Consider the following 23,121-nt stretch of genomic DNA (forward strand, 5'->3'; position numbering starts at 1 on the left):
TGTTTCCGCTTTCAGGTTGTGGTTTTTTTTTTTTTAAGGTTGAGGTGAGGTACAGATTCTCTGCAGAACATGTTTCTGAATCTACCAAGCTAACGCTGCAGGTTGCATTAGAGGCTTCATACTGTGCACCAATCTCAAAAAAGCAAACCGAGAACTCTATAGCGATCTTTATTTGTAATTTATCTTCTCAGTTTATTTTGCTAATGGATGATTACAGTGAATGATAACAACACAGTTGCTGCACGTGAGGGTTTTACACTTATCTCAGGAAGAGAGACTTTAGTTCAGCTCAAAAATGTTTCTGATGTAATGTTTGCAGACACATGCTGTCGTGTTTTCAGTTTCTCGACAATCTGCAGTCTGTTTAACAAAATGCACAGCGTAAACACAGGTACATCACAATAACCTAGAATGTCATCAAAAAAAAGCGTACAGCCGAAACCACAGAAATTACAAATATTATATCCAATCAATAATAAAAAAGATTGTTTTAAATCAGAAATGTTGTGTTACGATCTACATGCATAGGGGAAGACTGCTTACTTGGCAAATACTGAGCCACTGAAAACCACCACAGGTATAGTATCCCACTATGCAAAAGAAGCTGCCTGTTCAAAGATTGATGCATCAACGCCTATAAGTAGAAAGTCAGGTGGAAAGAAAAACTGTGGTAGGACAAGCAAGCGTGATAACCGCAGCCTCAAATAAATTTAGTAAGAATTTCATGGGGACATACATTTTACGTCTAAATCTAAATGAGGCCTATGTGTTTTACAAAGTATGTATATTAAAACAGACTTACCTAAGTGATTATATATAAAAAGTTGCTTATAAAGTTGATTAATTTCCTATTTTGTAGTAACATGTCTGATTTTTTTTAAAATAATCTTTGTTGTTTATTACACAATGTCTATGATATGACATTACATCTAAACTACTACTGTGATGTAAAAATTTTTTAATTTAAGCAAGTTAACTTTGACCAACCTAAGTTTGCTCTTTTTTGGCTCTGATAGTTTATTGACTTTTCTAACTTTGACACCTTTGTACAGCATATATTAAGATTTGTAAGGGTTATTGGTTTTAGCTAGCTGTTGACAATCCAAATTCAAGAAAATAAATAGTTAATTCTGCAATTTCCCAAAATAAATTAACTGCAAGTGAACAACAAAGAAAATGTCGAATCCCTAAAAAAGCAGGTTTTAGGAGCCAAATTCTTCCAAACCAAATGAAATGGCAGAAAATAAACAGCAGATTTTTTCATTTAAAATTGGAATGGAATGCAACATAAGTATTAAAAGTCTGAGCATAAAACTTTATTTACAGCTTTATAAAATGTAAGACTTTGACAGAAACACTTTTACAGAAGATATTTTAAAATGCTGCACATTAAGAAATACAAGGTTCACTGAAAGACACTGTGCATTGGAAAGTATTACATTCAGTCTAGTTTCTACATATAAACCATCATTCGTCATAACAAGAAAACAAGTCAAAGGTATTTCACCGTTAACTTGAAACTAGCGTGACCTATCTGACTTCACATGAACAGTTTTTTTTATAAAAGATGTTCACAAACGTATTGGTATAAGTAACAGAATTTAAATTTACAGTTCCAGATCACACCACAGTGTTCCTTTCGTCCACGCTGGTAGTTTGCGAGTACACCGAGGTACCTCTGTCTTGAGGAATGTACATCTTGATCACCTGGCACAGGCTGCATGGAGCTCTGTTTATCAGCCTTACGAGGTGCCTCCTGAACTTCTCCCCGACAAAGACATACAGAATGGGATTGAGACAGCTGTGGGAGTACGCGATGACTTCTGTAATCTGTAAAGCCAGTCTGACGGCCTTGCTTCTTTCACATGTGGCATAGACCTGCAGAAGTTCCAGTGTTTTAAAGAAGGCCGCCACGTTGTAAGGAACCCAACAGCAGAAGAAAACGGCCACCACTACGACTACCAAACGGATGGCCTGCTTCTTGGAAGACTGGGTTGATAGCAACCTGCAAATGATCTGAGAGTAGCAGAAGCCTAGGATGAAAATTGGGATAAACAGGCCCAGAATGTTCATTTTCAAGAGACTAAACACTCTCCAGGAATGAAGATAGCCGGACACATTGTTGGGTGATCTTTGGGGATACTCAGGGTAGCAGTACTGAGAACCGTTGACAGATGTTTGAGTTTTGAGGAAGATCAGGTCAGGAAAAGAGGCCAAAAAGCCAGCCAACCACGTAACAGCAGCTGCCGCAATGCCACAGGTGCGTGTGCGTGCTTTAAGGGCGTAAATTGCGTGCACTACGGCCAAGTAACGATCGATGCTCATCAGACAAATGAAAAAGATTCCACAGTAAAAGGCAATGTGATAAATGCCCAGGACCATCTTGCACATAGCATCTCCAAACAGCCACTGGTCTCTGGCTTGGTGGGCGAGGAAGGGAAGAGAGCACACCATGAGAAGGTCAGCGATGGCCAAGTTGACCAGGCACACATCAGTCATGCTACGGAGTCTAACCCCGCAAGCGATGACCCAGATTACTAAAGAGTTTCCAAGGAGACCTAAGAGGAAGAAAATGACATAGAGGGGCGGAAGAAAGTAAGCCCCATGTCGCACATAATTGCATGTTTGATAGTCTTCGTCATCCTCTGGATAGAAATATTCAAATGTGGTGCCGTCAGTAAAGGGCATAGAAGAATTATACCTAGAAGGAAAAAGAGAAACAAAGAAAGTTGTCAGTATTTTCAAAATATTTCATTTTCACACTGATGGGGTTTTTCTGAATACTGATTTTCTTCAAAGCTTGACCTGCCGATTTAGATTGATCCCATTTTTTTCTCCCAGTTAAGTAGAACAGAGAAAGAAATGTGCTGCACCTTCTTTGAAATTGCTAGCTGTGAATCAAACAGCAAATGAAGTCATTACTAGACTATCACCATGTATCCCTATTCTGTGCCTGACTCAAAACATGGCTACAAAGTACATGTTGTTGTTCTTTACAAATAGCAATTTTAAAAGAATTTAAAAATGCTAGGATTGTATTAGAAAACAATGTTCATCATCCTCGGGTTGAGCTGGAATAAACTTTAGTGCCTACCCAAAGTGCAAAATAATTAATAAGTCTGTGGCAACTGTTCATGTACGACTGCACATGCAACTAATCAGACTGTGTCCTCTTTCTGAGCTTCATTGAGTCCATATTGGAACAGTCCTCTAGAAATGTCTATTAAAGAAATAATCTTTGTTTCCACAATTTGTCTCCCACTATTTTGTGCAGTCAAGTCCATGTTGATGGAGCTCTCATTAACTAAATCCCTTCATAGAGTATTTGTCAGTGGCTGTGGTTTTGGACAGTGCCGCACCACATCTGAAGAAACCCAGTTGTTAGATTACTGTGATGTGAAGCTGACATTTTCCTCAATTAAAACAAATTTTGATAGAAACTTATGCTTTGTAAAATCAAACAAAAATCTTTTATTTCAACATTCAAGACGAGTTCCCAAACCACGTTACAAAGGGGTCCACTATGCTCTCTATGCTCGGCCTCTCGTCCATATATCAACCAGACAACTGCAGAGTCATCTGAGTATTTTTTTTACAGATGATAGGACTCTGACTTGTACTGAAAGTCTGACTGAAAAACACCAGTGTGAGTACAGCCCCCTGTTGTACTCCTGAGCCGCTGACCACTTAGACACCCAAACCTTTAGCCTGTTTGAGAGTCAACCACCACACCAACATTCATATGTTTATAAGGCAGTCATTTTAACACTGGGGACATCAATCCGTGTCTGGAGTTTCTTACACAGTAAACCAATCCTCCCTTGAACATGCCACACTGTGCGAACGTCACACTGAACGTCTGTCTAGTCATGATTGCATGATTTAAGCCGAATAATTTAGAGATCAAGTCAGTCGAGTTGGTGTATTTTTCTGATATTTAATATTTCTCTACTTAAGGCGTTTCCATGGGTTCTAGTTGGACCACTCCAAAATGCTTCTATCACTGCCAGGCAGGAGGAATATGTTTTTAAATTAAAAGATTATGAGCTTTTAACTCGAATCTGACAGGAGTATGAATAATTTAGTGGGTGTAAAACAAATCCGCACACAATATAGGATAAATCATTTTGAGACTTTTTCTACCTTTAATTATTATACCCTGTACAATTCAACTTAGAAATGAACAAGCAGTTAGAGAGGAAAACACAAATAATGATAGTAATAATTATAATAATAAACAATAAGAGCTTGGTTACATATGTCTGCGCACCTTTAAACTCATGTTTTATGAATCACATAGTTAATTTCCAGCATTCAATCTGCCCGATGCTTGTTGTCGATATCTATCATATTGTGTGGAAATCCACACCCGTCTTCACCCATATATAGCAGAGCACTCTGGTTGGGTCATTTATAAAGTGTTCTTCAAACTGACATTTATTATTCAAGATTCAAGATAAAGTTCTAGTTTATCTGAAGAATAGCAACAGCAAAGTGTCATACTGCCACCACTATTTTTCACTGTGAGTTGAGAGTTGTTTTTTGTGACTGGAACAAAATGTCAGTTTTAGTAATGTCACTGCTTTCATTATTGGCTACTTCATTCACTCTGCATATCTAATACTGAGATTTTCACTGTTACCTTTACACAGGTTATCCATTTCATCCTTTGCAACCTCTTTGTATGTGAAGACTTTATATTTACTTTGTTTATGATCTCCAGCTCCTGATAAGTTTCTATCACATAACTCTGCTCTCTGCAGGATCCATGTTAAAGTTTGTGGTCTTCATGGTATAGAGATAGTAATTTATATTTCTGTCTGACTAGCTTCACTTGCAGTACGTCCTTTAGGTTAGCTGATCTGATCTGTATTTACTTGTTGTCCTTCACAGCAGATGTAATGGAATGCGTTTCCACAACAAGCCTTTAAATTATTTTCAACCACCTCTGAGATTTTTAAGAGACGGCTTGGAATGTATCTGCTTACAAAGGCGTTCCTAATTCTTACTGCATTGAAATTTGTTTCTTAACAGCACTTGTGTTGTTTATATTGCATATAGGCATGTATTTTAAATTGTAAAAAGTGGTATAAATAAACTAGACTCGTTTACATGCTAAAGCATGCAAATGAGGAAATTCTGGGAAAAACTTAGCTCATATCCATTTCAGATTCTTAATCAGATTCTCAATAAATAAATTGCCTGACTGTACTTAAGACTATTCTGAAACCTGGAAAGAAATCAACAAAGTATGGTTGTGCACTCTTATGCAGCCAGCTTATAGCAAGGTTTTTTTATTTATTTATGTTTTCTCTTGAACAGATTTGTCTGTTGTTCAGCTGAATAATAAAGAAGGTGTGTTAAATTAAAAGGCAGAAAAAGCTTGGAAATAACTTTTCCTGGTCTCATTTTCTGTGGTAAAGAGTAATATTTTAACCGGGTGTGTTTAAACTTCATTTGATATGAACTGCAACAACCACGCAGTTTGACAATAAATAACTTCAACACATTGAAACATTTTTAGACATGTCAAAATGTGGCTGTTTTCCTGCCAGGTCCTTTGAAGGTCTCTGCAGCTGAAAACACAGCTGTTGCTTTTAAGATTAAAATCGATCCGGCTGCAGACTTTTCTGTCTAGATGTATCTGCCCCTATTTTAAAGTTCTTTCTATATACTGTAAATATAACCATATACCAGTTCTGGGGTTATTTCTGTTTTTAATCAGACTAAACCTGCTTGGGAGTTGTTTTTAATTATTATTATTATTATTATTATTATTATTATTATTATTATTATTATTATTATTATTCCTACATATGTAGCCAAATATGCAAATACAACACAGAACCTATATAGCCTCGGTCAGAGAAGGAGTTACAAATCTATCACCAAAATAAAATTGCGAAAGTATGCATCATAAAACTTAGACGCAGCTAAAGTGAAACTGAACTGCAAGTAAACATCTTCCTGAAATGAAAGTAGATAGGTAGGCCAAAGGCTAGCAGCGACCAGTTAAGCTTTCAAGACTTTAGTGCTTTAAAGACCTCTGCTAAAACAAGAAATAAAACGTGTAGCTTTAAATTTTTTTTTTTCCTTACCCAGATGTGCCAGTATTAGAGAGAGTAAAAGTGAAAGCTGTCACAGCTGGGGGATTCATCTGTTCAGCTGACAAAAGGGTTCCACGACCCAGTTTCTGAGGAAGAAAACCGCCGATCGCACTTTCAATAAGAATCCCATCTGAACGCCCACAGACTGCAGCCAAAACCAGACGACGCCTTGGATCAAATGTCTGTCTAGGAATTTAACTTTTCTCCTCCTAGTTTTTTTTTCTTTTTTCTCCAAGACAGGGCTACTTCTCCACAAAATCAAGAACTGAAACAAAAATTAGGACCTTTTGTCGGCTGAATTGCGCTTAGCAAACATTCTTTAAATGTCGTCTGTGTTTCCTGACAAGAAAAAGTCACGAATCAGAAATAACACGGACTATAAATATTTTATGATTAAAAAGAAAAAAAAAAAGTGCATCTGTGGTTAGACAAACCGCACAGTGATAAGAAAAGCGGTTTAAGATAAAAATCTTTAACCAAACACGTATGAGGTTAAACTATAATGTACTGATTTTTTGATAGTGTACTTATATCATATGTAAGTTGTTTTTACTTTAAATATAATAAAAATAAATAAACCACAGACGATCTTGCTTGACAAATGAAGGGTTTTTTTTTTGTCTTTTACAGTGACTCAGATCTAGAACCACATCACGGCAGGGATCACTTCATTTTACAACTTGCCGATGATTATCTCACGACAACGCAGGTAAGTGAAAAATGTTAAAATAAGTCATATAGGTTTGTTTTTATGCATTTTGCTCAATGGTTTCTTATAAGCATACTCGTGTTTGAAAGAAAAATGAATAATGTATGTGATGACAGATGAATTGGCGTGGTTCAGTAATCCTTCTTTATACCCCTGACTGATTTAGACTGAAAGTAATCTTAATTTGAAAGTAAAATGAACATTTAAGAGTGAGTCGCCATTGCCCCGACTTAAATGCAGTAGAGGAATTGTGAAAGGAGGTGAGTATCATGGAGTTTGCCGGTAGAGTGTCCAACCTCAAAAATGAATGGGCCAAAATACCAGTGGAGACATGGGAAAAAGCTTGACACAAATTAAAGTAAAAGACATTGAAGGCAAAAATAATTATTGAAAACAAAACGATCCGCTCTCAACATGCAATTTTTCTTACACTGTAAATAAAAAAGGAAATGTCTGTATGGGCTTATGCTCATTATATGTAGTTATGCATATTATCAGTATTTTTTCCGGTTAAATTAAAATAATTTTAAATCCAAATCTGCTCAGTTTGTTTTCTGTAATGTATCAAAGGTTAAAAATAGCAGTGTATGTCCTGCATGTTCTTTAGGTGAAAATAAATAAAAAAACACACACAAAATAATTCTTTGTGTGACTACAAGTAAATACTGTACAAATCAAACAATGGGAAAAATCAAATAAGAGTAAAATTCAGCGACAAAACATTTTTTACTGCATATTTTCATATTAAAACTATATGTTTGAAACTTTTGCATACAAATTGAACAGAAACCTACCCATCACTGGTGAAAGGATCACTTTCTGTCGAATTCATTTTGCTTCCAGAAATAAAGTAATCAGTAATATTAAAAGCGTCTCAGCTGTGTATCCGATATGATCAGTCAGCCAGTATGAATGTGTGAAAAGGTTTATACACCTCTCAAAGCACTCCCCACCCCCTAGACCAGAGTGGCAGGTGGGCCTGTGTATAAATGATATGGTTATGTACTTCCTCAATCAGCTTTTGAAACTTTAAAACAAAAACCCACACGCAGCCACAAGTCCACATATGCTCGTCTAAATACTTAGTGACTTTGACCAAATCCTGCAAATGCACATAGATGGAAGGTTGCAGGGCATGATGGGTTATGCATGTTTTGCACAAGAGTGATACTACCAAAATAGACAGTGCTGCAGTCTGTACAAGTAGTTTCAAAACATGGCCTCTTATAGGAAATACATATCTTAACCTGAATAGGAAGTTGTACTCTTTCAGGTTGAGGAGAAAATTTGGGTTTTTGCAAATGCTGCTAGTCACTGTAAGACACTGCCTTCAGACACAATTAAATTTATTGGACGGGCTGGCTTTCTGGTTGGCTTTAAGGTATGACACACAAAGACACACTCTGCAAATCATGACAGGATGAAAATGGAAATACCACTCGAAGGCAATACAATGTCCTGTGGAATTCTCACCTATCACACAATAAGCACGCTCTATACCACATTGTCTTCTTTCTAGGTTACTGTCAATGACATATGGCTTTGCACTACGCTCATTGTAACCATCACTGCAGACACCGTAACCTTGTTTCTCACCCGACGTCACACCAAGATCCAAGCGTCAAAAAGCCTTTTAAAAATGTCACACCAACAATTCTGCGGTATCCAGGAAATCTCAAATACAGATCAAAGTTGGGCTACTATGAGGCTAAAAAGGTGACAGCTTGCATTGACATCCAAAAGGAGATTTGGCATTGGAAAACCAAACACTGAAAATGAAACATTTTTATTAAAAACAGAAACAGTTACATTGCATAAAATTTCATTTTATGATGCATGTTTATTTTCTGATTAGACAAGCTTTCACATTTTTAATTTGCAAAAAATAAAATGCAACTTAAGAGAATGACATAGATATATAATTGATTGATTATTTGACCGTTACAGAGAACTATTAGAACACTTCTCTTGAATAAATCTATTGTGTTTATTAACTTTTAAAATACGATTAACTAGAATACTGTATGGGGTTGCGGTCAGATTTGACCTTAATGTTTATTTCAGGAAAAATACTGCTTTGTTTTTATTAATTGTACTTTGTTAATATAAATACAACGTGAAAAGCATAAGACATATCAGTACCCTTTTTCAGTGACAATGACCTGAACAAATTAAAGCATCTATTGATGTCACAATTGTTCTCACAGTGAATCTTGTGACCAAAGGGATCATTTTAACATCCACAGCAGCTTTCCTGCCCTGTATGTCAGGAGCTTTCTACCCTTGGAGCCGAAGATTTCAGCAGGAATGGGATCAATTTGTTCACCAGTGAAATCTTCATCAGATTTATTGGTTTTCTGGTTGATAGCTGACATCATTGTCTTCCTCGGAGAACACCTAATCTGAATCACTATGCTGCTTTGTTCCCTAGGTCACATTTAAAAAATTTTTTTTACCAAAAATATAAATCAAAGCTTCACTTGCTGTAAATATGTTTTTTCCTTGTTTTTGCTTGTTGTTCAAGTGATCAACTTCAAACTGAATTTTGCATGCATGTCAACTAACAGTGTTAGGGAGGTCTAACTTTGGGTAAATATTCTTGTTTTAAAACCATTTGTAATAACAGGGTCAAACTAACTCCAACACCACAAACATCATAAATTTCACCTCAGTGTTTTCAAATTAAATGATGTTTGGCTTTATGTTGTTAATACAGAGGTTTTTGACAACGTTTTATGTTTTAAAAACCAAAGGATGGTTATACAGCTAATGACGGTAATAATCACGTAAACAAGACCCTGACCTGTGCTTGTGTAGTACTTAAACCTGAACCTTACATCAGGGGAACTCAAGTAGATGTAGAAGATGAGCAGAAAGATCTACTACTTTTACGTCACAGCTGATAGACTGGAGTAGCTTCTACGGAGAGAAAAACACATAAAATTAATAATTGAAATAGCAACAAATGATGCTAATTGGAGAGTAGTAGAAGAAAGTGAGAAAAAGTTATCGATTTGTCCTCATGTAGCCTATGCCTGTAGCATCATAACTACAGAGATAGCTGAGGTTCACCTAATCCAGTCTAACTAAAAGCGTTATCAGAAAGGAAAGTTTTAAGCCTAGTCTTCAAAGCAGACAGAGCTGGTTCCACAGGAGGGGAGCTTGATAACTAAAAGATTTGCCTCTCTTTCTGCTCTTTGAAACTCTCAGAACTATCAGTAAACCTGCAATCTGAGAGCAAATTGCTCTGTAATGAGCATATGGACCTATCAAATCTCTGTTTGGTGCAGCTCGATTATTAAGGGCTTTAGGAGAAGGAGAATCTTAAATTTTATTCTGTATTTCACAGGGAACCAATAAGAGAAGCTGAAACAAGAGAAATATAATCTCTCTCTTTAATTTTCATCAGAACTGTCACTGCAGCATTTTGGATCAGCTGAGGGCTTTCAACTGCATTTGTGGACTTCATGATAGTAAAGAATCACATTACTCCAGCCTTCCAGCCTTGTGTTAGGTTTTCAGTGTCACTCCTGGACAGGATATGTCTAGAGATGACAGAAAGGAAATACGAATTGCGATGGAATATTAAATTATAATAAATGTTCAAAAATAACACAGATTCTTTAATTCTGATTACTAAGTATTTACTGAACAGTACCTTATTGATTTCTCCATTATGAATGCTATAGGAACTGTGTGACAATTGTGAAATGATCCACAATTTCTTTGTTTTGTGCTGTTTTTATTATTGGAACTTTTTCATTAGTCTGCTGACCAATTTCATCAATACCATTGGTGCAGCCCTGGGTTGTCTAAAATCTCAACTAAAGTACGGTAAGTAAAACTTTATCACCAGAGTTTTTAGTATGTGTTGATTTGGTATGTTTACATGACAATCATCAAAGTGCAGTGTCCCTACTCAAAAAGCCATCCAATATGGCTGAAATAAAACAATCATGCAAAGAAGAGGGTGCAGAAATTGAGCCTTAATATTTTTTTAAAAATTCCCTTTTTCATACAAGATTAGGTTGGCTTGAATGAATTTTACCCCTGATAAATTAGAGAAAAAACAGAACAAATCATTGAATCATTACAAAGTACTTGAAATCTTTTGAAATGGGTAACTTGCTGGTTCATCTAAAACATGAGATGTAAGATGTTCAATAGTTGAAGATTTTGGAAAAGTTTGAACTACATTTATGATACAGAAAGAGCTTGTCAAACACATATCAAGATCTTGAAAGACTCTGTGGGTGAAAGGCATTTGACATTTATTGAAAAGGAAGCTGACAAAAAACACCACAGACAATTTAATACATTTTGGTATTCACAAACAGCACTATTTATACAAAATAAAAAGAACATTTTCATCTAATCTTAATGGTCTTCTTGTACATTCAAACCATATACTGTATATATATATATATATATATATATATATAAAAGTGATGAATTTTTATTTTTTTTTTATCTGCTCTTTGTACTTCTTGTTAAATGCTGAACAGAACGACAGAAAGACATGGGTTGGTTGGAGTTCGCATTTAAATGTTTCAGGTAATTCTTGCACACTTTCCGAATGAGTCATCACCTTGCATGTGACAAGGAAGAACTTGTTACATGCGCCGAAACCTTTGCAAGCTGAAACCGCGTGACCTCCCCCTCCGCCATAACCACTGCCACCATGCCGTCTTACACACACGCACTTTTATCTATTTAGTCTCTCGGTGCAGAGAAACAAAGAAGCACTGCACATCCCGCCTCGATCACAACGATGACCCAGTTTCAATAATCTGATCGTACAGGTGTGTTGGAGGTCTCGTTGTCTGTGGTTTGGCTGGTGCTCTGGTAATTCCAACGGAAATACTTGGAAAGCACTTTGGCCAACGTCTTCCTGAACTTCTCCCCGACGAATGCGTAGATGACTGGATTTACGCAGCAGTGAGACAGAGCAATGATCTCAGCAAAGACCATGGCTGCATCGATGGCCTGTGACGACTCGCAGTTGTTTAGGTATTCAGACATTGGCTGTAGTGTCTTCAAGAAGACTACGATGTTGTAGGGCACCCAGCACAGCACAAACAGACACACCACAATGAAAATCAACTTGATTGCTTTGTCCCTTTTGGAGTTCCTGGATTTGGAGACCACTATGAGGATATTCACGTAGCAAAAAATAATGACAGGAAGACAGAGAAAAAGGGCCACCACGTTCTCTGTGAAATTTCGCTGCATTTTCCACGACGACTCGGTTTCCTCTGGGTAGATGGGATGGCACTGGAAGCTTTCATTGTCCAGTGACTCTAAGCTGGCAAAGACCACATGTGGGGTTGCCAAGACCACAGATGCGACCCAGATGGTGACGCTGGCGATGAGTCCGTAGCGAAGGGTCCGCTTTCGCATGGCTGCCACAGCGTGGACGATTGCGAGGTAGCGGTCCACGCTCATCATGGTCACAAAGAACGTCCCGCTGTAGAAACCCAACTGTTTGGAGGGGCAGAAAGAAAGTACAGTGAGAACAGGATGTGACAGAATATGAAGCAAAACTGGTTAGATGTTCTGTAATTTACTTAGGGGGTGATTTGTTGTTTTTTGTATATACATTTAAATACTGCTTGTTACCATTAAAAAAGGTCTAGTTTCTGAGATTTTTAACATTTTGTTTTTTTTGTTGTTGTTTTTTTATTGAAAAATTGTCTCACCTGATAGAATCCTGTAGCCAGTTTGCAGGATGGAAGGCTCTGGGCAACGTGGACCCAGACAGGCAGAGATACAGCCATTAAAAGGTCAGATAGGACCAAGTTTAGGAGGAACACGTCAGTCATAGTCCTTATCTTTGTGTACCGGAGGAGAACCCAGAGAACTATAGCATTTCCTGTGAAGCAAATTAAAATAAAATGTCTTAGCTTTTTAATGTTAGACAATCCAAATCAAAAAGATATGTCTATCTAAGATATCATATTCCGTTTTTGCATGTTACTTTTGTGTGTGTGATCTTACCTATTAGGCCCACACAGAACAACATGTAGTAAAGAACAGGGATGAGCACAGATCCACTGGTGAAGACCCAACTTGTTTCATTGCAGTCGGAATCATAGTCATAATATTCGGTCAAATTCTCCGTTACGTTCATAGTGCTGTGTGAGACAGAACAGAACCTTCGTCAATAAAACAATGAACAGATAATGAAAGATAAAACCCAATCATATTCCTTAACATTAAAAAAATAAACTGTGAAGTGTTTACCTCCTTAAAGTTTTATGTTTTCTTTATGGATTTTGTCACACGTAAATGTTTTAGATGTGAATATCAGACAATGAGAACCTAAATAAATACCAAGGTCACTTTCAAGTGATGATTTAATAAAAAAAAAAAAGCTATCCTGAATAATGTGGTAATATATGAAAAAGAATTTATACAATCAGTAAATCATGAATTTACACTTAATCTCCTTTCTTTTAAATTGACCTTGGTTCCACTAGTCACACACTTGACTAGTGATTACTGACATTGCCATGAAATCAGGAAATTATTCAGCTAGAGCCTGTTTGGTAACAGGAAGTAGGCTAAATGATCTCAAAAAGTGTCTGGTCTTGAAAAGATTCAAGAGAACATAAGAGAAAACAGTTATTGATATCTGCTTGTCAATGAAGGGTTGCTGTGGTGGCACAAGGGCAAATCACACCCCATGTATGGAGGCCTTAGTCCTCAAAGTAGTGGTCAAAGGTTTGATTCCCAGCCTGACGACATTTGCCGCATGTCTTCCCTCTCTCTTATTACTCTTTTTCCTGTCGAACTACTTTCAAACAAAGGCTATTAGAGCCAACAAAATCTTTAAATAATAAAGGGTCAAATAGCCCTTCGCAAGGCTTTGGGATTCTAGCAAAGCAGAGAACAAAAAAACATATTTTATTGCTCATTGACAGTTCATGTACAGTAGGAGGTCATAATATAACCTCCTAGATGAAGGTCATATTGAACTACCTTGAACTACATTTTAAGGACTGCAGACGTCAGCTGCATTAGTTCAAGTACGTTTATGGTTCAACAATAAGAAAGAAAAGATGCCTTGGGAGAGTTCCAAGGCAAGAGGCTCTGCTAAATTAAAAGAGCATTTACCAAGAAACATCTTGATGATTTGTAAAAACTTTTGTGAAAATATTCTGTGGGACTTTTTGGAAGTTGTGTGTCCTTCTACATCTGGTGTAGGACTAATTTAGCACCCAGGAAAAAAAAAGAATTCATTGAAAGTAGTGTGGTAACCAGGGGCTGCTTTTCTGTTTCAGAACCTGGACCACTTTAGAGATTCCTAAAGGAGAGTGTTGGCAATTTGTGATCTCTCAGTTATTCTTGGGTAATGGAGTAGAATAATCATTCAAGTACAACCAGCCTGTCCACCTCTGAATGACTCCTAAAGTAAAATAAAAGAAAAAAAAACTGTTCTGGAGAGCCCTTGTCAAACTTTTAACTTAAATCTGATTGAGATGCTGCGGCATGACCTTAAACAGGACATTCATGTTTGAAAACACTCCACTGTAGCTGAATCAAAAATAATTCAGTAGAGAAGAGTGGGTCCAGATTTAAGATTTCTTTCCAGTTATCACAAACTCTTGTTGCTGCCGTCTTGGTTTTGCAGCAAGTAAAATTCTTTAATAATCTAAAAGATTTAAGTGACACAAAAAAGCAAAATCTGAGAAACAGATGTAAGTGGACAAATAGTTTTTCATGGCACTGTAAATATGTAATCTTTGACATTTGAACTCCTTATTTATCTCTGCAAAATCGTCAAATTTGAATTTACAATGAACAGCAAAGACATCATTATATCTGATACATCAACGAAACATTGGACGCATGCAATTCAGATGTTACAATTTCTTTTTCCATTTTAATGAAAAACATTTTTTCACTGCGCAACAGGTGCCGTTTCCTGTCACCAAACATCCCAGTTTAGTAAGCCTTCTCTCAAGCAAAGAGAGTTTACATTAGACACACTGAGTGGAGTTTGTACTTTCGTGGTCAAAAGGTAAACAAACAGGCATTTTATCTTATTGAGTCTCTATGATATTAATAATTGGAATATACTTTCATAACAAGCCAAAGCGGACAAAATATCCAAATATAATTTTGTACATCAGTACTTACTTTCCCATTCTGTCATTTGACTCCTGATACTCCCGTCTTGTGATATAAAAAAATAAATACAACTAATTATCTCTGAGTTGTCTGTTAAAATTCCTTTCAGAAATCTTCATGAAACGATCGTGGCACGCAGCATGCCTCCCAGTTTCACAGAACACCACGTCCTTCCTCACCACCACGAGGACTGGATGCTGTACAGGTTGACACTGAGCTGGGGGGGGGGTAATTTGTATTAGTGTGTCTGGACTTTTCTGCCCTTTTAAGCTGAACTTCAGATACCATCATCATTTAATGAGTCACACTGGAAAGGCCTATCCTTCACACTTTTTAGAAGTCGAGTAAGCAGTTGTATGAATCTGAAACAAATTCACTGTATCGCTGAATCTCTTCTAGAGATTCTTACTCCTCTGAATGAGTTGTAATTACAGAAACACGTGCAGCGCAAACTTCCTACTGTTGTGACCATAATCAAAATCATGTGATCTTATAAACCACATCTCAGACATTTTTCTTTCACAATCAACATACCCTGAACCACTCGCTTTGACACTTATGCCGACCCTCACTTCCTGTGGCTGACTTTGCTTACGCGAAAACACAAGCGCGCGCACACACACAGGTAGGCAGCTCAGCCACAAGTGCAAACAAAATCACCAACTACACTATGTGCTTAAGGTGTAGGAGGGGCGTGCTGTGGTGGTGCAGGGGGTTAGCACGCCCCACGTTTGGAGGCCTTAGTCCTCGTCGCGGGTTCGACTCCCGGTCCCGACGACCTTTGCCGCATGTCTTCCCCCCTCTCCTCACTCTCCTTCCTGTCTGCCTACTGTGGAAAAAATACGAGCCACTAGCACCGCAAAAACTCTTCGGAGAAAAAATAAAAAAATATTTAAGGTGTAGGAGGTGAACGAAAAGCAAGTGTTCCAAATGGCAACTAAAAGTTTAGAAATTGAGATATTGAGGCACTTACCACACTGGCTGCCAAAGTCACTGCTACTGAGCTGTGTGTGTGTGTTGCTGAGCTGCGCATCAAGATTTCATTGTCATCCTGCCACTTGCTTGCAAAGTTTTTGTGACAAATCCTGCAGCGAGGCTCATTTCTGGTAACGTGAACTCTGGGTTTTGTTGTTTCCTCTGCATCGTGTTAAACCTGCACAGAGGTGTCAGTGCGGTATTCTGAGAATTCTCCCTTGATGTGTACAGAAAGAATTGGAGGGGGCGGAAATGTCTGCTCATGGGGAGCTTTGCTGTTTTCTTTGCTCATATCAGAGAGATCTTTGAAGGGTCTTGTCTTTAATCTTTATTCCAAAACAGCAAACTTTTCATCACCTTTGACAGGGATTTGCAGAAATTAACAGTCTTACTACGTAAAAGTTATACAGTACATTGTCTTCCATAACGCCTGAACTTTTTAAAATTCTTTAATCTTAGTAACCCCAAATGTGTATGTATTTCATTGGGATTTTGCTTGAAAGTCAACACAAAGCTTAAATTGAGAGGCAGCCAAAAGGCCAATGGTAACTCCTGAGTAGCTGCAGAAAGCCGTAGCTCAGGAGGATGAATCTACTACTAGCTGGATGCTCCACAAATTTGGCTTTTAAAAAAGAATGGCTTGAAGAAAGTGATCATTGAAAGAAAGCCACAAGAAGCAGTATTTGTATTTTGGCACAAAGCATGTAGAGCTCAATATTGAGACGCGTTGATTAGATGAGAACAAAACTGAACCATTAGGCCTACATGCAGAACACCATGCCGAGACAATGCTGCTCTTTAGCAAATGCAGGAAACATGGTCAGACCTCATTGGAAGGTGGATGGAGCTACATATTAGCCAAGCCTGATAGAAAACATGTTAGAGGCTGCAAAAGCTTTGAGACTGGAGGACAAGACATGCCTACAAGAAGGAACAGTTCCAGTATCCTTACTCTTCTGATTCATATTCATGCTTTATCAGATAAAATCAGAAAATGTGCAGTTATAATGTGAAAAAATCAATCAAATCAATAAAATTTTATTTGTATAGCATCTTTCAGCAACAAGGCATTTCAAAGCACTTTACATCATAAAAACACAAAAATACAAAGTCATGAAACACACAGTCAACAATTGAAACATTACATTTTGTTGTTGTTACACATCAGAATGTTGATTAATGTTTCATTGATTATCTTTCTTTAGGTCCAAAGAGAATCATTTCAGTTTTGTTTCTATTCAACTGAAGAAAGTTTTGGCACATCCACCACATTTATCTGTTCTAAGGATTTGTTCAGAGTCACCTGGTGACATTGTAATGTACAGCTGTGTACCATCCACATAGTTACAGTAGCTAATCGTACTTCCTGTTATAACCTGAGCTATTTGACGCACATACTGTACATATTGAATATGTCAAAAAGTACTTTTGCTAAGCACCCATAGTTTGAGTAGAAAAAAATGAAAGGATATTTTCTTGTTTTTGTTTTTGTTTTTTCATCAATGTCTGTGTTTATATTGCATTAAGTTTCTCCTCAGCAATGAAATGTTTGACTTCTTGTGTTGATGATTTGACTTGCAACCGTTTATAGCAGTGCTTTGGGAAGAAAGAGATGCACATCCCAAAATCTCCCGGAGAGGTTGGTGAATTTCAAAATGTCCTATGTGGCAAAATAAAGGAAATATCTGTACACCAAAAAACATTCTGCAATACCTTGTCTTGCGGGAGCTCCACTCGGTGCATGCCTCTTCTCTCGGTTTTACCATCTACATCAATATATGAAAGTAGCTAACACGATGCAAAAGCTAGCAGATTTTGCTAATCTGGCAGATAAAAGGAGAAAAAAGTCCCACTTGCCTTCCAGTCTTCAGATGAGCAATACTCCTACGAAGCAGACTGCCACATCAACTGAGAGAAAGATCACACACTACCTCAAACATTCTTAAGTGAAAATATGACAGATTTGAAAACTCTGGAAAGAAGTTTTATTTAAAAAAAAGCAGAACATATTACAGCAGACAGGAAAACAATACAACTCTTTTTGATAACTTTTGAAAATGTCCTATAGATTGTTCAACTGCACAGTAAGCAAAAATTATTCAATGAATGCAAAACACCGTGCAGAGCAGGATGCAAAAGCTCTCTGCTGGAAGACGTTTTTATTATTATTATAAAGGTGTGAGGAAGAAATAACGAAACTGTGTTATCTGAAGTGGCTGTGAAGATCTTTGTGGTTGCAAGCTGTTCCAAACTGTAAGCTTGGTCTGATGCCCTTTCTGCATCCAACGTCATAAGGAGGAGGAAGTGTCTTGGTTAAAACAAAATACAAAGGGTTCAAAGGATGTACAGAGATTGTATTTAAGATTAGATACTGATGAACGTTGTCGTCTTAAGGATGAAACCACAACAAGGACACCAAGTGGCCTGGAATGCCTGATTAGTCTCTACCAATATCCAAAGTCAGAGTATGTCCACTTGTAGCTCCTACATGATGACAGTGGAGGTGACAGAGGATCTGGACATAACTGAACTTCTCCTGAATGAGCTCTCCTTGAAACTCACTGGGCCAGGTGCCCATTTCTTCAGCAAGTGCATGGCTCGTCTCATAAACTTTTGTCCCACGAAGGCATATATGATGGGGTTCAGGCAGCAGTGTGTGTACGCAATTGCCTCGGACACTATGGTTGACACCTTGAGGTTCATCTCCACACTGCAGCCGCTGGCCATTAGGTCTGTGGAATACAGGAACTTCAAGAAGCGGGAAATGTGATACGGAGCCCAGAACAGGAAGAAAACGATCACTATGGAGATGATGAGCTTGACGATTCTGTGCCTTTTGGCCGTCCTCATTTTCACCAGAGTGGGGATTATCCTCGAGTAGCAAGCCACCATCACCAGCATGGGAATCAAGAGACCCAGAATATTTGTAGCAAACAGATCGTAATAGACCCAGATTTCACTTTCCGGTTTGTAAAAACAGCCGACTGTTTCGCCATCATTTTCTAACTTTGTAAAGATGAAGGTTGGAAGAGACACGCAGAAGCTCACGATCCAAATCAACACGATCAGAGAAAAACACGCCTTTGTTGTACGATACCGTGCCACCTTGTGAGCGTACATGATGACCACATAGCGGTCCAGCGTCATGATAACCATGAAGAAGATGCTGCTGAAGAAGCCGGTGTGGTGGGAGCAGGACAGGAAACGACACATGAAGTCACCGAAGGTCCACTTGCCAATCAGAGTGTAGTGAATGTAGAATGGGAGCGTCAGGAGGAAGAGGAGATCAGAGAAGGCCAGGTTGAAGAGACACATGTCAGTCATGTTGGTCTGGTTGCGGTGTTTCACTAGGACACAGACGACCAGGCCATTTCCTTTCAAAAAGAAAGAGATCAACATGTTAGTTCCTGGCAGAATTGTTTGTAGTAAGAGTGTCTTTGGAGCTTTATTTATACACTTACCTAAGAAGCCCAGGATGAACACCAAAGTGTAGATAGTCACCAGAAACCCCTTACTAAATGTCCTCATATCATCCTGCTTACATACAAAGTGGGTACTGTTTATATCGTAGTCGTAATAGCCTGAATAATCAGCCGACGTGACTTCGAAGGGGTCTTCAGTGATGTCTGTAAACAGAGATTTTTCATCAAACATCAATCTCATTGTCAGTTCATTCAAAAGTTCTTGCAAAAATATTCACATGTTCATCCAAAGGAAGCTGGTTTTCAATTTATAGAAACAAAATATGTGGTTTGTATTAGCATTCTCAACTAGTAGTTGTCATGTCAGCTTATTCTCCAACCTGAGCCATACATTTCTACAAATTAAGAAATTTGCAATGCGTTGTCAATTGTGGTACTGGTTTGCAGATGCTTGACCAAATTACTTTAAGAATTCTCCAATCTGCTTCTATTGGATAACATTTTCAGGCATGTTTATTTATATAACAACCACCTTATTTTTTTTTTGCATTGTTAAAATGTTAATCTGTCCTAACTTTGCCCCCGTTTAAATCAAAATACTTTCTTTGCATGCAAAGCCTGTGTACAACACTTAGGATAAAGATACACCAGTCAGTCTGCTGGAGATCAAAATCAGATGATCTTAAAAAAAGATTTAGATTGTTCCTGTTTTCTAGATGCGGTGAGCTTTAGGTGCCCACTATTTTTTGTCTACGAACACTTTAAACTGCAGGAAGTACGTCAATATGGCTTTTGAGGCAACACAAAAATAATAATATATGCATAGTTTGGGGACATATGACGTAATGGTAAAATAGAGAAAGCATCTGTAATGTCATTTAATGTCCTTAGAAAAAAATACAAGAACTGGTCAACATCATAATCTCAACGAAAACAGGAAATTGGTACATTTCTAAATTTGGGTCTTAGTTCTGCTTAGTAAACCTCAGTTCAGTTTATAAAAATAAATAAGGCATGAAGCCAGTTTTAGTCTAAATCCAATGTTCAAAGCTTGAGATATTGTTTTAAAGCCTAAAACCACTTTAGACATCTCCATGGTTTTATACCAGACCTGCCTGCTGTGTTCCTTGGCCTGCATGATGCTCTTTATTCTTCAGTGCTTCTAAAAACTTCTGATGCCTTTAGACAGCAGCTGGGTTTTTTTTACTGAGGTTAAATAACACACATGTGGATTGTGGACTCCTTATTTATTAAGTGACTGAATGCAATTGCCCTGCAATGCACTAGATTTTATTTGGGGTTAAAAAAAAAAATAAAACAGGGTTAACACATTTCAGATTTTTTATGTAACATTTTTAAAATCAGCGTGTTATTTTCTTTTCACTTCATAGTTATTAACTACCATACTTTTGTTGGTCTAACACAAAAACACATAGAGTGCAATAAATTTTGTGGGTTTAATGTGACAAAATTCTAAAACCGTAAAGCGTTATGAACTCTTTTGCAGGGCACAGAACAAATCCGAGCGATCCGGATACAATGACGTGCTCAGGTCACCTGAAAGCTGTAACATCAGAGGCCAATAGCATATATTTATAAGAATTTTTATTGAAACAGAAGCACAAAGTCCTAGCCTGCCTAGCCTGTATTGTTGTGTGTGTGTAAATTATCCAATAAGCACCACAACACAAACTTGTATGTAAACAATCTGTAAACCAAACACATCTAGCTGCTTAAACTGCTGACATCCTGGAGGCAAACTGCTTAAACAGTTCATAATGAAACCTTTTACGCCATCTGCTGGTTATTGCAGATAATGCATTCAAAGGTAAGAACATAAATATACTGTTCCACGTCATTTTATTTCACCACGTACGTTTATATTGTTTGTCATGCGTGTGACTCATGAGGTATGAATTGTATAAATATGGGTCATAGGTTTCTGTGCGCTCATTTGTTCTGTATTATTTTACAAAATCAAACACACAAATCCTGTTTATTGAAAAAATAACTTCTAATGATGGAGAATATTCAATAATTTATTTATTTTTTTCTTATGAGTCATTCTGAATTTATTTAAGCCCAACTGAAATTAAAACTTCTAAAGAATAAACATATGTATAGGTAAAAAAAAAAAAAAAAAAAAAAGTACAAAAACTTGAAAGTTATTTCTATTAGTTGAAATGCACTTACTTGACATGGTGGTGTCTCAGTGATACCTTCTTCAATCAGATAAAATCCAAATTTGCTTATGAGGTCTGCCTGCCTCTAAATGACTGCGACTGTGATGCCCTCAAACGAGCAGAGAGGATGAACTGCCTCCGAACCAGCACAGCCTTAATAATGTGACTAGAAACAGTCAGAAACTGTAGTGCAGATGTTGTTTCCTGTTCGTCCCTGGGCGAGATCTTTATCTCTACACTTTCTGACAACAACCTGACAGAATATAGAACTCAATGACTTGTAAAACAAGTGAGAAAACATGCCAGATACTGACAAATACAACAAAGCTTTTTGTTGTATTTGCTGATTATACCTGCTGATTTTGATTTAAGAGCTCTTTGCCATACAGGTTATAGTGACAATGGAACAAAGGGGGCAATGTTATTTGTATAGCAAGTAAATGTGACCAAGCTTGTACCGGTGTAGTTGCAGTTTCTTGTCTTAATATTAACAGTATATCTTTTAAGATCATTCTGTCTCAAAAATCTGTTTTCAGGCCATTTTATTATTCGGCAAAAACACAGTTTGTTATAAGTTTTATAAAGATATATAAACTTATTTATCTTCTATCGTGATATGATAACTGTCTTCTTATGTTTGTTCCTCTTTCTGCTTTTATAAATATTGCTTTTGGGTGTCATTTTTATGCAGATATAGAGCCACCGTTTCTCTATATCTGACTGAAGCAGTCAAAGGGACAGACTGAACCGAAACGCGGACAAAGTTTCAGGGGATGTTACGCATTACATTTTTCAAAATTACACATTCTGAGAATAGTTTGTACAGCGATGTGTTGCCAGCCTTGGTACTGGCTTGCAGATGCTTGACCAAATTACTTTTAAGAATTCTCCAACCTGCTTTTATTGGAAAACACTTTCAGGCATTTTTATTTAATGAACTACTTTTCTTACATTGTTAAAATGTTAATCTGTCCCTTTTTTTTTGCCGCCACTTAAAATCAAAATACTTTCTTGGCATGCAAAGCATGTCTACAAGATTTAGGGTAGAGATACACCAGTAAGTCTGCTAGATATCGGAATCAGAAGATCTTAAGAAAAAAGAGTCAGATTGTCCCTGTTTGTTAGATGGACTGACTTTTAAATGTCCACTATTTTTGGTCTATGAACACTTCAATCTGCAGGAAGGACTTCGATATGGCTTTTCAGGTAAAAGCCATATTGTGTTAAGGGAACGCATACCTTATTGGAAAAACAGAGTTAATTTCTTTAATGTCCTTTAATGTCCTTAGAAAAAAAATACAAGAACTGGTTAGCATTATAATCTCAAGTATAACAGGAAATTGGTGCATTTCTAATTTTGGGTGTTTGTTCTGCTGAGCAAACCTCAGTTCTTAGCTCAATTCTGCACACAAAGCAGATAAAAATAAATAAGGCCTGCGGAGACGTTTTAGTCTGGAACATTTAGGTTACATACACAAAATTGCCTTAAAAAAATGCCTTCATTTATTTGGAGGTGAAGTGATAGTATCATATTAATCATCAGTTTCTCCTTTCGGGTTTTGAGCTGTTTCTCTATTTTTTGTATTTCAAAG

At 37.3% G+C, this 23,121-nt stretch overlaps 3 protein-coding genes across 5 annotated transcripts; all 3 read right to left on the reverse strand.

Annotated features, from left to right (window-relative positions):
• ccr8.2 (chemokine (C-C motif) receptor 8.2) lies at positions 1-7,734 on the reverse strand. 2 transcript variants are annotated; one of them, XM_032555004.1, is made up of 2 exons: positions 7,611-7,734; positions 1-2,701 (listed from the first exon to the last, which is right to left on the reverse strand). In XM_032555004.1, the coding sequence occupies exons 1-2, from the start codon at positions 7,646-7,648 to the stop codon at positions 1,621-1,623; spliced, it is 1,119 nt and encodes a 372-aa protein (XP_032410895.1). In that variant the 5' UTR covers positions 7,649-7,734; the 3' UTR covers positions 1-1,620. The 2 variants fall into 2 exon arrangements, with proteins under 2 accessions (XP_032410895.1, XP_032410886.1); XM_032554995.1 differs by lacking the exon at positions 7,611-7,734 and adding an exon at positions 6,099-6,305.
• Positions 7,735-11,275: 3,541 nt separating this feature from the next.
• LOC116715169 (C-C chemokine receptor type 3) lies at positions 11,276-16,100 on the reverse strand. Of its 2 annotated transcripts, none has more exons than XM_032555868.1 (4): positions 15,923-16,100; positions 12,814-12,950; positions 12,516-12,688; positions 11,276-12,297 (listed from the first exon to the last, which is right to left on the reverse strand). In XM_032555868.1, the coding sequence occupies exons 2-4, from the start codon at positions 12,944-12,946 to the stop codon at positions 11,599-11,601; spliced, it is 1,005 nt and encodes a 334-aa protein (XP_032411759.1). In that variant the 5' UTR covers positions 12,947-12,950; positions 15,923-16,100; the 3' UTR covers positions 11,276-11,598. The 2 variants fall into 2 exon arrangements, with proteins under 2 accessions (XP_032411759.1, XP_032411758.1); XM_032555867.1 differs by lacking the exon at positions 15,923-16,100 and adding an exon at positions 14,959-15,695.
• A 1,346-nt stretch (positions 16,101-17,446) lies between these two features.
• Positions 17,447-21,671, reverse strand: LOC116714449 (C-C chemokine receptor type 2-like). Its single transcript, XM_032555041.1, has 3 exons — positions 21,540-21,671; positions 19,386-19,550; positions 17,447-19,298 (listed from the first exon to the last, which is right to left on the reverse strand). Exons 1-3 carry the CDS (start codon positions 21,544-21,546, stop codon positions 18,409-18,411), a joined length of 1,062 nt encoding a protein of 353 aa, XP_032410932.1. The 5' UTR covers positions 21,547-21,671; the 3' UTR covers positions 17,447-18,408.
• Positions 21,672-23,121: the final 1,450 nt, after the last annotated feature.

This window comes from Xiphophorus hellerii, chromosome 3 (assembly GCF_003331165.1).
Source record: "Xiphophorus hellerii strain 12219 chromosome 3, Xiphophorus_hellerii-4.1, whole genome shotgun sequence".
NCBI lineage: Eukaryota > Metazoa > Chordata > Actinopteri > Cyprinodontiformes > Poeciliidae > Xiphophorus > Xiphophorus hellerii.